Source organism: Silurus meridionalis, chromosome 21 (assembly GCF_014805685.1).
Source record: "Silurus meridionalis isolate SWU-2019-XX chromosome 21, ASM1480568v1, whole genome shotgun sequence".
In the NCBI taxonomy this organism is placed as follows: domain Eukaryota; kingdom Metazoa; phylum Chordata; class Actinopteri; order Siluriformes; family Siluridae; genus Silurus; species Silurus meridionalis.
This window is the reverse complement of record NC_060904.1, coordinates 17,879,258-17,893,989: the sequence shown is the minus strand read 5'-3', so window position 1 is coordinate 17,893,989 and position 14,732 is coordinate 17,879,258. Positions and strand designations below refer to the sequence as shown.

At 39.5% G+C, this 14,732-nt stretch overlaps 1 protein-coding gene across 1 annotated transcript; it reads right to left on the bottom strand.

Moving 5' to 3' along the window:
* Positions 1–4,342: 4,342 nt before the first annotated feature.
* Positions 4,343–14,560, bottom strand: LOC124375470 (NACHT, LRR and PYD domains-containing protein 3-like). Its single transcript, XM_046833841.1, has 14 exons — positions 14,494–14,560; positions 13,169–13,255; positions 12,621–12,727; positions 11,945–12,185; positions 11,592–11,802; positions 9,725–11,513; positions 8,137–8,397; positions 7,698–7,874; positions 7,334–7,594; positions 6,837–7,010; positions 6,557–6,727; positions 6,156–6,329; positions 5,985–6,031; positions 4,343–5,356 (listed from the first exon to the last, which is right to left on the bottom strand). Exons 2-14 carry the CDS (start codon positions 13,247–13,249, stop codon positions 4,815–4,817), a joined length of 4,236 nt encoding a protein of 1,411 aa, XP_046689797.1. The 5' UTR covers positions 13,250–13,255; positions 14,494–14,560; the 3' UTR covers positions 4,343–4,814.
* Between the last annotated feature and the right edge of the window lie 172 nt (positions 14,561–14,732).

Here is a 14,732-nt window from a genome sequence, read left to right as displayed (position 1 = left end):
TCTCACTCTCTCTGTAAAACTGAGACATTAGTATTCACAGCACTGAGTTCTGAAGAAAGAGGAGAGTTCAGCCGAGAGGGAGATTCATCGTCCGAACTCAAACTGGATTATCGCGTCTTGATCCATGGCGCATCACTAAGCAACCGCTCCAGCACGTCTGGAATTCGGACAGCAAACTCCAACACCGTCCTCTCTTTCTTAGCGACGAATCCCCTGAGCTCTGTTTACAACGTTCAAGTTTGCCATTGAAGTGTTTTGGTCCTGATGGTCGAGTCAAGTTTATTTATAATGGTCAAAATCATGGCCATGTCTCTGAGGGCTTTATGGGAGCTGGACGATGACCAACTCCCCCAGACCCCCAACCACCCCCCCGGCTTTAAACTGCCAAATGAGGGAAAAAGAAAAGTAAAAAACTTGGAAAGGGTATGAAGGTTTGGACAAACAAGAGAAAGAGACACACTGATACATTTTTTTTTACATTCTGGTTCTGCTTTAAAGCTGGAGAGAAAATATAATATAATATGTTTAATATTAAATGTCTACAAAACTGAATTGATTACGCAAAGAAAAAAATCCAGATTCCTATTTGAATGACAGCTCCAGTTCTTCAACTTGGGATGTTAAAAAACACACATTTATCTTGTCCCCGTGTTAAAGTAAAGAAGTCCTATATTAAAGAACAACCAGATTACTTCTGAAGCTGAGATTTGGTGAATCCAGGTCTCTGAATGAAGGTCTCTGTTCTACAAAGCGGCACTGTTTGACATTTGGTCTTTTACATCAGAAGTTCTCAAAGTAAGTATTGAGGAACTCCAGTGGTCTATGAAGCATAATTTGGGATTTTATTTTTTATTTTACATCGATGTGATCATAACCAACTTTCTGGAAGCAGCAGTGACACCTACAGTTCTCTAAAGCTCAGCACACCACTTATCCACCAACTTTGGAACAAGTCTTTTCTTTTTTTTTTCGAATAAAGTCATCCATAGACTGTATATGGGTGACTGCAATGTAGAAAAGCTGTGATTTCAGTAAAGTGGACTGATTCTGAATCATCTAATGATGTTAATCCTGCATTGTGTGGCACAAAAAAAAAAAAAACTTTAATAGATTAATAATTTTTAAGTGTTCCTTCCTTCCTGATATTTAGGAAATAAACATAGTCGGTTTTTTTTTTTTGTTTTTTTCTCTCGCTCCTACTTCAGAGTTAGTGAAACGTTTTTCCTTCTTGAACCGGAGAAGCTTAATCAAGTGGAAATTAGGGATGAGAAGGGGGGCATTAGTTGGGGGATGGCGTTGGGGGTCATTGGGACGGGGCAGAATAGACCAATTGTTCAGTGAGTTCTTTGAGCAGCGGAGTGGTGCTAAACAAAAAAAATGCAGAGGCATCAGAGAACTTGTTAATGAGACCCGAATACACCATGTGGGTCTGCTCTCGTGAAAAAAAAGAAAAAAAAAAAGGAAAGTTTTATCTTTTAGTTAGGCTATGAAAAGTTTCGTTTTTCATTTGAACCTGCATGAAGAAATCTGGTACAGTACGGGGCAAAAAACTACTATAACACACTTTATACTTTCCTGCACTACACCACCCCATTACTGTACATCACATTTTACTGTACAATTATACTGTCCTAATACTTATTCTGTTTACTGCCATATTAACACTTATAATATGCTTTATTAATATATAGTTCTCTAAATTGGGTCATTTAATACTTTTAATTCATTAAATCTCAATTTTACAAAATACTGCAAAATATGCAGATTATAATATAATATTAGATCATTTCTATACTTTATAAATGTACCGTGTTGGTACAGCATTGTTTTATTTAATACCGCTTGAATAATTTTACTAAATAAGAGTAATATTTGATGTTATACTGTACTGTAAGGTCACATTGTCTTTATAGTTGTAGCATGTCAATATAATATAATTCTACATGTATATATTATGCGATAGTTGCATTTTATTATCACGTTAATACTGTAAATATAGATGTAGTGCAGTGTAGTATTACTCTTGTATAATGCTACACTAAAATATTATAAAATAAACTTAATGCAATTCTTAAATGTTTTATTGTGTTTTACAGCGAATGCAAAAGAAAAAATCGCAGATGTACTGAATAAAGTTTTCTACACAATGTCTCTTCTTGCTTTTGGAGTAATCTGGGTATTAAGGAATTTTTTTAATGGACGGCTCTCGTCACACCTCAGACTTGCAGATAAACGCTGCCATTTCAACTTTCCCTCCCCGCTTTTATCACGGAAAACAAGGGATGAAAAAGAGAAACCTGACTCTTACCTCAGCAGGACATGTTCTGCAGGTGGATCTTCCTACGGCGCACCTGTGTCCATCATCTCCTGCATTTCTCTCCGACTTCCTCTTCCCGTTCTGAGAGAAATGCCGATCTGTGCGTTCCTGTGGAGATTCTCTGAGGGGAAACGGAGAGAGTGAATTTGCATTTCGACGACCCTCCCCATCTCTTACCCCTTCTCTTTTCAGCGCTGCTATTGTTTGGCCCGGTCGGGGTCCTTATTCGCACAAAATCCTCAGCTCAAAGCTCTGAATGGTGATGTGGGATGCACCAGAGGAGCCAGCTGTTCACGTCCAACAACAAAATCACTGCATTCATTTTGGAGTGGGAACAGATTTGTAAAGAGAGTTTAAAGAAAAAAAAATGTCAAAAAAGAACACTGTTTATATCAGAGTGTCTGGTGTCAGACTCAAATATTCACATTTTCAGACTCTGGAATCTCAGAAACAAATCTGCATATTCAAAGTTTTATAAACACAAAAATCTAAGATTTTAAATCTCTCACTTTATTATTATTAGCACTTATGTCTTTTTAATCACTTTTTGAAAATGAACAGTTGATAAAGTCAACAATGATAAAACTATAGAGAATGGACATCATGAAAGGCTTCTTCTTCTTCATACCATCGCAGGAACTTTTCCCCAGCCATTGTCCCACTTGCTCACTTATTAGGAATAAATTTATAAACGTTACATTCATAAGCTGTTTTTGCCCCAATATCCAGTATCCATCTTATCTCCATGAAGGATTTTACACTGTATTAATCCTGTTACTGTTCAAAAATGAGTGCAGGAGTAGTGAACCTGCAGACGTGGACCCTGAAACACATTCTCAAACATGAAGAATAATAGTAAGGTCTCAGGTGTTCAACCTAGCGAGGAGGTTGAAGTTTGGACTCCAGAAGGCAATGCAGCTCTATGACACTGCATAGCAGAAGCAATTTGGCTAGTTAGTGTTCTCCGAAATGGCGAGATCGAGAGACAGTATTTACGTGAAAAATCTCTCTATCCATCCAATCAGCAGTTTCTATCTATCTATCTATCTATCTATCTATCTATCTATCTATCTATCTATCTATCTCAGCAGTTTCTCTCTCAATCTACTATTCATCCAACTATCTTTCTATTCACCCATGTATCTCTCTATTCAGCAGTTCCTCTATCTACCTAACTTTCATCTATCTAATTAGCAATTTTCTGATCTATCTATCTATCTATCTATCTATCTATCTATCTATCTATCTATCTATCTGCCTGTTTGTCTGTCTGTCTGTCTGTCCAATCAGCAGTTTCTCTCTCAATCTACTATTCATCCATCCATCTCTCTATTCAGCAGTTCCTCTATCTATCTACCTAACTTTCATCTATCTAATTAGCAATTTCCTGATCTATCTATCTATCTATCTATCTATCTATCTATCTATCTATCTGTCTGTCTGTCTGTCTGTCAGCGCGCGCATTTTTCATTTAGCACGCGCTGTTAGCTTAAATGCTAACAAAACGAACTTAAATATGTTTTAAAGTTTTCCCAAATGATGCAGGAAACTAACACGGTAAATGTCCCCGAGAGACTAAAATAATGAGTTATAACTAATATAATCACAATAAGAGCCGTGTAAGCGCTTTATCCTCACCTCAGTCCGTCTGAAGTTTTCTCTGAGGGGAAACATTCGTTGCGAATCGATTCTGTTGAATCTTTTGAGCAGGTGAGTCAGTTCTATGGTTCATTTCGGTACAATAGGGAGTCGGCTCGTGGAGTCGAATAGGGAAATAACGTTCAAAAACATCATATAAAATAATATGAAGATATAAAATAAAACATGCACACGCTAATATAAATAGATAAAATAAAATAAAACAACACGTTAGTATAAAGATATAATATCAAACATATAAATGCTAATATAAATAGATAACATAATATAAAACATACACATATGTAAATAATAATAAAAAAAAAAACAATGAGTTAGATACTCCAAAATAAGACACCTGAAAAACAAGCTTTTTTACATGACGTTTTATTCTGTATGTAAATATCAATAATGATTTATAATAATACTGAAAAAACACTGTATACGGATGAGAATGCATTAAAGATATATTCCATGGACAGCAAATTCAAACACACACACACACACACACACACACACACACACACACACACACACACACACAGTTAACAATTATAGTTAAAAACAGTGATTTAAAGTGAATCAAAGAGTCACACAGACATTAATTCTTAAATTCTTAAATGTGGAATAAATATGAATTTTAAAGAAATGCACTGTATGTCAAGTAAATATCGTTCATTATGAAAAATACAGACAATAAAAGTTATATTAAAATGATTTACTTTCCAACAATCAGCCAATATCAAGAAGAATGTAGAAGTGAAAATACCAAGTGCACGTGATTAGAGTAGTGTTTAAAAGCCTGAGAAAATCCCCAGACATACTCTACAGTAAATTGATTGGAATGAATGCTCTTGGTTTAGTCTAGTTCACACAGTGTCACTGTGTCATCGTAGTTGTACACACGGATTCCCGGGTGCAGGGGCTCAGTGAATGTTGTGTGAAATGTGTAAATGTGATACACCCTGTCAGACGAGATGATAAAATAAGAGAGTGTACCCGCCTGCCAGTCTAAATAGATACCCATTCTTCTGGTGGGATTTGGTGGCATAGGCACCACGGTTTCTTTGTTATTATAACTGACATAATAACCATAATCATTAGAACAAAACAGAATCCAGGATTTATTATTCATCCCCAGTTTGCAGTCTCTACCACGGCCTTTTCTGTTGATACCTTTGTAAGTTACCCCGATGTAAACAACGTTGCCGGTCCACTCCGTTTCCCAGTAGAAGCGAGCGCCGCTCAGGTACTCCCGGCACAAAACCTCGGCGTAGTACTCAAAACGATCAGGGTGGTCCGGGTATGGCTGCTCACCTTTGGTCATTGTTACCTTTTTCTTCCCACTCAGAGAGAGTGTTCTGTGTGCAGTGTTTGGGTCCAGAGTGATCTCACAGGCGTCTGCCAAAGAAGTGGCTCAAAATTATTATTTTTTTAATTATTCTCTATTATAGACATGCAACAAAACTTAATACACTGCGACTTACACGAAATAAACAGCAAAAAGATTGACATGTGCTTCTTTTTAAACATCCCTTTCAACATTTAGTCCCAATTTGCTGTTATAATAATCTTCTGGAAAGATGTTTCACAACATTCTTGAGTGTGCTTATGTAGATTCATTCAGTCATATGAGTGTAAGTAAAGTCAGGGGAGGTGAAGAGGCCCGGGGTGCGGCCAGCGTTCACATTCATCCCAAAGGTGTTCAAAAGGGTTGGAGCTCTATAGCAGGAGACCTTTCACTCAAACCCATGGAAAGCAGATCTTCATGGAGCTGGCTTTGTACACGGGAGGAATTGTCATGCTAGAACAGGTTTGAGTCTCCTGGTTCAAGTGAAGGGAAATTTTCATGCTACTGCACCCAAAGGCGTACCTTCAACTTTGTGATAACAATTTAGGGAAGAAACACATATGGCTGAGGAACTCAGGTGTCCCAATAAATGTGACCATAAAGTATAGATTATGTCCTTTATGTTGTAATATATACTTCTGAAGAATTAATTAAATATATAACTGTGTATATTCTTACATTTCTTTAGTCCTGGTTTGATCCTGCACTCGCCACTGTGGTCCACACTGTACAAAGAACAAAACAAATCTGATAAGATGGGTGAGAAATTACAAACCAGCTTTATTATAGGCTTTAAATACATTTTTTAATAGAACAATATATGAAAGGTTTAGTCTACAGTATCTGAACCTCAGTTTCTGCAGGTGAAAGTGTGGATTATCTCGTACAGCAGACAGCTGTCTCACTCCAGACTCTCCTGGATGATTGTAGCTGAGGTCTATCTCTCTGAGCTTCGAGTGATCTGAGCTTAAAGCCAAAGCTAGAGCAGCACATCCATCTTCTGTTACACAACAGCCTGAAAGACTGCAGAAGAACCACTAATTACATGCTAATCTGGTTCTGTGATTCTTAATGAAATCAGGGTGTTTTATTCACTAAATTAGGACAACAACACTGCAACAAAAGCAGCTTTTTATGTAAAAGCACATATTAAACGAATTTATCTCTTGAAATATATTTGAGAAAATTTAATTGAATTTCAACATAAGAACTCCTTCAATAATGCAGACATCAGTAATGAAGTTTCTTACCCCAGTTTCTGCAGCGAGCATCCTGGACCCTGAAGACCAACACAAAGCAGCTTCAGCCCTGAATCTTTCACATCGTTGTCTCTCAGCTCCAGTTCTGTCAGACGACTGTGGGAACTCAGCACCGAGGCCAGGTTTGTACACGACCTCTCTGTGAGATTACACCATCGCAGACTGCAGCCGAGAAAAAAAAGAAGGATAAATTACAGCAAACATACGTGAATAAACCTAATGTTCTAATATCTAATAAAAATAAATAAAATAATGTAGACATGGTGTTCACCTGAGTTTTTCGAGGGAGCACTTTGGGCTGATTAATCCAACACAAAGCAGCTCCACTCCTAAATCTCCAATGTAATTGTTACTGAGATCAAGCTCTCTGAGGTGTGGGTTTTCTGACTGTAGCACCAAAGCCAGAGTTTCACACGTCTCCTCCTGAATTCCGATATCAGCAAGTCTGCAGGTGAGCGGATGAACAATTTTACCATACAGTATCAATGTTAGACACAGGCTTTGGGAAAAACACCAGTTCTATTCCTAAAGATCATCCATCCTGACATCAGTTTAATTTTATTCCTCTAGAAAATCAATCTATTGGACGCTCTCTCAGAATTTATTTCTTCCCGCAGTTTCCTTCAAAATTAGTTTCAAGTCAACATAACACACCTGTAGCAAAACATCTGCCCTCTTCTACATACATGAGTTTGTGTGGAACAAAATTTCTTAAAATATACAGAAACAGGATTGGTCTGAAATAAAAAAAAAACTGTGATGATAAACCTTATACTCCTGAGTTTACAGTCTGCAGTCATCAGTCCACTAGAGAGAAGTTTGATTCCCGAGTGGCCCAGGTTGTTGTAGCTCAGATCCAGTAGCTCCAGCTTACAGTTTGGATGTATTAGTCCATCACACAGATGTTGCACTCCAGAGTCTCCTATCTTGTTGTAGCTGAGATCCAGCTGTTTTAAGCATGAGTTTGGCAACTGGAGGGCAGTTTTCAAGGCTTCGCATGATTCGTGGCTGAGGTCACATCTGTCCAGCCTACATTAAAGAGTGACAGAAACAATTTCAGTTATAAACCTGCTAACAATAGGTTTAGCCAATAAAAATGAATAGACACTGAATAAGTTTACTATAAATGAACCTGAGTTTCTCAAGTTTACACTGCACACTGATCAGTCCAGCAGAGAGAAGCTTCACTCCGGGATCTTTTATGTCATTATTAGAGCCGAGGTCGAGCTCTTTCAGTTGCGAGTGAGCAGACTGGAAAACTGAGGCCATTATTTCACATGATTGTGATGAGAAGTTTGTACCAGCCAAACTGCAAACAGTGTAAAAAGTACAAAAACATACATATGATACAACGAGACACAAATTCTGTTCCTCGGTTTCTTATAAAATGTCTGATCTGTTAAAAACTTGCACAATGTACAAGAGATCAATAAACACAATGAACCTGATGATTTTTGACTCTTTTTGAACTTCATAGTACAGTGTAAATGTAGCTTAAGTCTACTAAAAACATTTTAAACATTGCATTAGGTGCCATTAATACTGCAAACCCAAGCAGAATAAATACAAACCCGAGCGTCTGCAGTTTACAGTGTGGACTCATCAGACAATCGCATAGCAGCTTCACCCCGATGTGTTCGAGCTCGTTGTGACTGAGAGTCAGTTTCTCCAGTTTGCTCTGTGGATTCGAGAGACCAGTACACAGAAGTTTCACTCCTAAATCTCCCAAACTGTTAAAGCTCAGGTCCAGTTCTACTAGGTGCGAGTTAGCGGACTGGAGGATCGAAGCCAGGGTCTCGCAGGATTCATCTGTGAGGTTGACACCAGCAAGACTGTGAAAAGTTGAGAGATAGAATTAAGCTGATCAATAAGATTTTAGCTAACACGCTAAAGGAATAAATGCAATAAATACATATGCAAAAGAAGCTCCAGCCATCCTCCTTTCCTGCCGGACTTTGCTATTTCAATGTTGTCAGTGCCAAGCTATGGGCCACCACTGAGTGAAAATGACAGTCTGCAATCTGCGTTGCTTACCACGCTTTCTATACCGCCACCCCTCGGCAGGACAAGGCTTGGTCCTTGATCCAGTCCGCTCAGGTCAGTTGTTAAATCGCCAAAAAGACACGGATTTCTGCATAGCCCCTACCAACAGCAGATAGAACTCCACAAAGCTGTACGACGACTTTGTCTGAGGACTCTCAACTAAGGTGAAGGACAAGCTTGCCGTCTGAGAACTACCCCTGACCTACCCCTACCTGAACAGCCTTGCTACCGAAATTAATCGCCAAATCAGGGAATGCCGGGCTTCCTGCTAAGATGGCGATTTCTCCTGAGACCCATACTTCAACTTAGACCATAAAGATCAGCCGGCACCAACTATTGCAAACAGAGAAGGAATGGCAGCTCACTATGGGACTCTGCCTCCAATGTGGGCAAGTGGGACATATGGCTGTCACCTGCCCAGCAAAAAGCTTCTGTTGGGCCAGCAGCTATTGGTCTCTACTCAAGTTTCGATTTAATGTCCAAAACTATACCCATGAACTGGCAGCCTTGATGGAGTCCAAGGAAGACGCCATGTTCCTAGATGATTTGCTACCTCTTCAGCTGAGCATTGACTCTGAGTCACTGCCATCTGCTCAACTGATTTGAGTCCTGGATGGGCAAATCCTGCATCGGGTAGTCGGTCGCACCAAGCCACTGCAAATCACAATTAGGGAACTCCACCAGGAGTGGCTGTGGTTTCTAGTTATACCTTTACCACACGCTCTGGCAATGCTTGATTTCCCCTGGCTCCAAAGACACTACCCCCACCTTGACGGGACTAATGGTTGTCTATTAGATTGGGGTATCACATACCAGACTTGCTGCCTTACATGTGCTTCCCCTGGCTCCGGCTTCCACTTGCAGCAAAACTTTGTCACCCCTAGGATTAGTAGTACTGGTTAACTACCTAACTAACCTCTTGTTGGCTGTGGTCATAGGATGGGAGAGGCCTACACTCACTCTCCTGTGATTCATAGGGAGATTAGCTAATCAAAAATATCTTTGAGGTCATGTATGCAGAAGAGGGTAGATTACTTCTGCAAATGATGCAAAAATTCTCAAACAGTGTGAATTTACTTTAGAAGTTATGTTAATTATATGAACATTTCCACGTACCTGGCTTTTCTCGAGGTCTTGACAACTGGTAACAGTCTCCGATATCCTTCAGAAGACGTGTTACACATCTTCAAGTCAAATTCGTTCATTACATTCTCTGATGTTAGCAGCACATAGGCCAAAGCTGAGCACTGGTCAGGCTGCAGCTCCTTCTCCGACTGCTGGCCTGATCTAAGGAAATTATGAATTTCTTCCACCAGTGAGTTGTAATTCAGTTCATTCAGGCAGTGGAACAGGTTGATGGTCCTTTCTGCAGACGACTCCATTCTGATCTTCTCCTTAATGTAGTTCACCGTTTCCTCCAAACTTTCCGAGCACGGTTTTGGCAGCAGACTTCTCAAAAGGGCCTGATTGGAATCGAGGGAGAGGCCGAGAAGAAATCGCAGGAAAAGGTCAAAGTGTCCGTTCTTACTCTTTAACGCTATATCCACAGCGCTCTTGTGCAAATCGGACATCTTCACCGGTTTGCTGTGTTTCTCTGTGTCTTCCTGAAGTATGTTAATGCGGCTGTTTGTAAAGTTAAGCTGTGCATAGAGAGCAGCCAAGTGCTCCTGAATGCTCAGATGTACAAAGCAGAAGACCTTCTCGCGGTACAATCCGAACTCTTCTTTGAAAATTTCTGTGCAAATTGCAGAGTATTCGGTTGCCTTGCTAACATCAATGTCACAATCGGTCAAATCGGTTTCATAGAAAATCAGATTTTGTTTTTCTAACTGGAGAAAGGCCAGCTTGGACAGTTTGAAGAGCATCTCTTTGTCTGATTCCAGGAGTTCCATGTTGTCCTGAATCACTCCATGGTATTTCTTGTTTTTCAAATGTGTCTGAATGAGAAGAAAGTGGGTGTACATCTGGGTCAGAGTTTTGGGTACTTCCATGTCTGATTTGTCCAACATCTTCTCCAAAACTGTTGCAGAAATCCAGCAGAAGACCGGGATGTGGCACATGATGTGGAGGCTCCGCGAGGACTTGATGTGTTTGATGATTTTTTCGGCAAGCCCTTGGTCGCTAAACCTTTTTCGGAAGTAGTTCTCTTTGTCAGAGTCGTTAAATCCTCGGACCTCGGTAACTTGGTTGACGCACTCCGGAGGGATCTGATTGGCCGCCGCAGGTCGAGAGGTGACCCAGAGAAGAGCAGATGGAAGTAGATTTCCCTGAATGAGGTTTGTTAGCAGAGCATTTACCGGAATCTTCTTGGTTAAGTCACAACACATTTCGTTGTTCCTGAAATCCAGGCGAAGACGGCACTCGTCGAGGCCGTCAAAGATGAACACAGTTTTCACTTCTTCACTCCGTATAGTTTTGAGTTCTTTAAGTTCTGGGAAATACTGATGAAGAAGCTGCATCACACTGTATTGGCCGTTTGCTTTCAAATTCAGGTCACGGAAAGGAAGCGGGAAGATGTAATTAATATCCTGATTGGCTTTTCCTTCTGCCCAGTCCAAGATGAATTTGTGTACGGAGACGGTTTTCCCGATCCCGGCGATGCCCTTGGTCAGGACGGTCCTGATGCGTTTGTTGCGTCCAGGTAAAGGCTGAAATATATCGTTGCATTTGATCACAATCTCTTCCATTCCCTTGTTCTTGCACGCATCCTCAATTTGTCTGATCTCGTGCTCTTTATTGATGGCTCCATCGCCTCCTTCTGTAATGAGAAGCTCTGTGAAGATGTCGTTCAGGAGAATAGGATTCCCCTGCTGAGCATTTCCTTCCCTGATACACTGGAATTTGGATCGGAGATGACTCTGTAGTTTAGATTTCAGCCGATCTTGGACGGTTCTATGACTTTTCCCTGTGAAAACAAAAGAATCGAATGAAACGATGAGTTTAGACTTTTGAAACGCCGCAGTAAACGGATCTTCCATCCTACCTAACTCCAACATGACCTTCAGAGCAATCTTTGGAGCTCCGTCTAGACCAAATCTTTTCAGAATGAGTTTAGCTGTTTCCTGGATATCAGTCATCTGAGGGGTCTCGAAGCATTCTGGGTAATTTTGGCACAGATACGTCATGAACATGTTCGTATCTACGTTGTTTAGTGTTTGCTCAAGTAATAACAACGTGTCGAGCTCCAGCAGCACCTGGAACGAATAAAGACGAACATTATTGCCCGTAACAGCAGCTCTGACGTAGCACAGATACATGCTATTGCTGATGGAAGGAGTCTCCAGTGTCAACACTGTAAATCTTTAATAGGAAGTTTTTTGTGTGTTTTTGTCGTACCCTGGCGCCTGCTTCGTAAGTTTTGTCGTGTCCTCGATGCTCCACAGTCGCACACTGTTTGCAGATCAGCGTCTGGTCCGTCCTGCAGTAAATCTCCAGAGGCGTGTGGTGCTGCAGGCAGAGTTTCCTCTTTCGTGATGTGACCGGATCTGCGTCTGATGGAGGTTCCTCATGGTGCTGGTAGAGTTCTGATGACTTTTCACTCACCACAAAGTCGTAGCTCAGTGACGCTGGTTTTTCACTGCAAATGGCAGAAAAATAAAACCACCTTATTCACTGCAAATGAACAAAACGTTTCAGTTTTGCAATTAAAGTTTGGCTTTTCTTGCTCATGGTTAAACGATTCTACATTTTAGAAACGTTCAGAAGTTTTAAACAAGGGACTACAAAATATCACCAAAAGTATGTGCACCCCATAACATTACACTCATATGTATAAAATAAAACACAAAAACACTATTAATAATATCATGGTCCAGAATGATTCTCTCTTTATTATTATAATAAGATCTCCTCTTCTCTTCTCCTATTCTTTTAATATTCTCTCCTCATCCCTCGTTTCCTCTCCTCTCAAATTCCAGTGATGGTACTAAGCAACTAAAGAGGGACAGTGATCTTTACTCAGATGAGAAAGGAATGTTTAATCCCTGTAGGTGCTGATGAGTGAATCAGGAACCTGTATGGTTTGTTCTTTTCTCCTCGATTGAACCCGTAAAGAAAATCTATGGACGCATCGCTCTTCATGGACACAAAGCTGGGAGCCGGAGAGTTCGATCTTTCTGCCTAAATGAACAAAAAAGACATTTTAAAGATTATTTTAATAATTAATCAGTGTAAGCATTGGTTGTTGAATAAAATAAAACTTCATAAGAACTTCATAAAGCTTTATAAGGCTTGACCTGAATCTCTGTACATAAGTGTTCATAAATACAGACATGAAACTTTATATCAAGCAGTGATCACATTCAGCATTAATGATATAGAGATCAATAGATTATCTCTACAATGTCTTCTAAATACAACTCCAATTAAAAAACATATTCAATATTTAAATAAGAAAAACATACAATTTTAAAGAAAAAATAAGGTCATTTTGAATTTAACGGCTGCAACACATCTCTAAAAAAAAAACGGGCATTCATTGCACAAGGCTGGTAGGACAAATACTTTTAGATCCATAATAATTGGCACCCCTGAAGAGGGAGAGAAGTACTCAGTACTCACTGCTGATTCGCCGGCGCTTCCTCTGGGCTTCTTTGTAAATTCATCTTGTTCTGCTGTTCCACTGCAGACCTGCCTTTTCATGGCTGACTATAAAAAAGTCACATTTTTACTTTTAAACTCTATTATCCCTTTACTTAAAAAAAAAAAAAAAATAGAAGAAATATTTTTTTGCTGTAAATAATGAGATCTGGGTAAACTCAAAGGACATGTTTTAAAATGTTGCCTGAAAGCATTTTTAATTTCTCTGTTAGATGAAAGCTCTCTACACAATGTAAACATTTGTTTAAGGATGTGGCTCTACCACAATTTCATGTTCACTTCCTCATTTCATCACAAGTTCAAATGTAAATGATGCTGCAGTGACTGAAGTCCTAGAAAGTCAAACTGGGCATTTACAGTAACACTGTGAGTCTGTGTGGGTCACGTAGGAGGAAGATTGTGTTACACTGATCTGTGACGCATCACAAAAAGCGATAAAAGAATCAGAAATTAGGAAAAGAGACATTCTGGTGCAAAATTAATTTAATATTTAATAAAAGTACAAACAGAAGTGAGAAGTAAGGTACATAAGTTGGGATTTGTATCATGCATCATTTTTAACATATTTGCATCAGTATTTGTTTATTTATACATAATTTTTACAAATTAAACAAACATTGAATTGTTCATATGTAGAATGATTCTTGAGTAGGATTGGTCGAGTCTCGTGTTACTGCATCTCTATTGTAAATCATGGACTACTTGTATAGATTAACATGGCAGAGGTAGAGCTGCATAGGAAAAGAAAATCTGGTTGAATGTTATTTATTTTATCTTCATTTTCTGGCACTAAGGCCTGTTTGTGAAAGGGCCATTAATTATACTTGAGTAAATTGATGATTTGCTGTGTGTCTGAACCAAAGAAATAAAAATGAACTATCTGTACCATAGTGAATTGAGGAGCATCATATTTCTTCCTTTGTATAGTACTGCATTAAATCGTATTGTGTTGTATCGAATCGATTTCGGATCACACTGCATCAGTAGCTGCTTCAATAGCTATATATCTTTAATGTATCGTATCGTTCGCTATGCATCGAGATGCGAATCGCATCAGTCTCCTTTATGGAGATGCGCATCCTAGAGTCTAAATCTAGAACTTCCGGAATAGTGAAATGAAACAGCTGCGCACACCAGCCAGAGATCTAGAAGCTTCCTAATCATGTCCAGGAAAACCGGAAAGAGTGTAATATTGACTTCCTGAGTTCTTCACAGGACTCGTGTAGAAACAGGTTTCTATAGAAGACATATTATATATAAATGATATCACAGTGATGAGAACTTACTGAGCTCTGCAGAGTTTTCGCGATCGATGCGTTTGTTTGTCCGCTTTCTGTGCGGGAGTCTCTTTCAGTTTCGATATTACGAGAGAGAGAGAGAGAGAGAGAGAGAGAGAGAGAGAGAGAGAGAGAGAGAGAGGGCGCTGTGGGCGTCTATTCACCACCGGTCCACCAGGTGTCGGTCTTCTCAAAGTAAATATCCGCAAGAATAATTTGCATAACGGAACGCCCCCAAATAGAAATAT

Excerpts from the sequence above, each read along its gene's own strand:
- LOC124375470 (XM_046833841.1), bottom strand. The coding sequence starts at position 13,249 with ATGAAAAGGCAGGTCTGCAGTGGAACAGCAGAACAAGATGAATTTACA. Across the intron at positions 12,186-12,620 it reads GAAAAGAACAAACCATACAG|TGAAAAACCAGCGTCACTGA; the intron begins GTTCCTGATTCA and ends TGCCATTTGCAG. Across the intron at positions 7,875-8,136 it reads TGTAAACTGCAGACGCTCGG|TTTGGCTGGTACAAACTTCT; the intron begins GTTTGTATTTAT and ends CACTGTTTGCAG.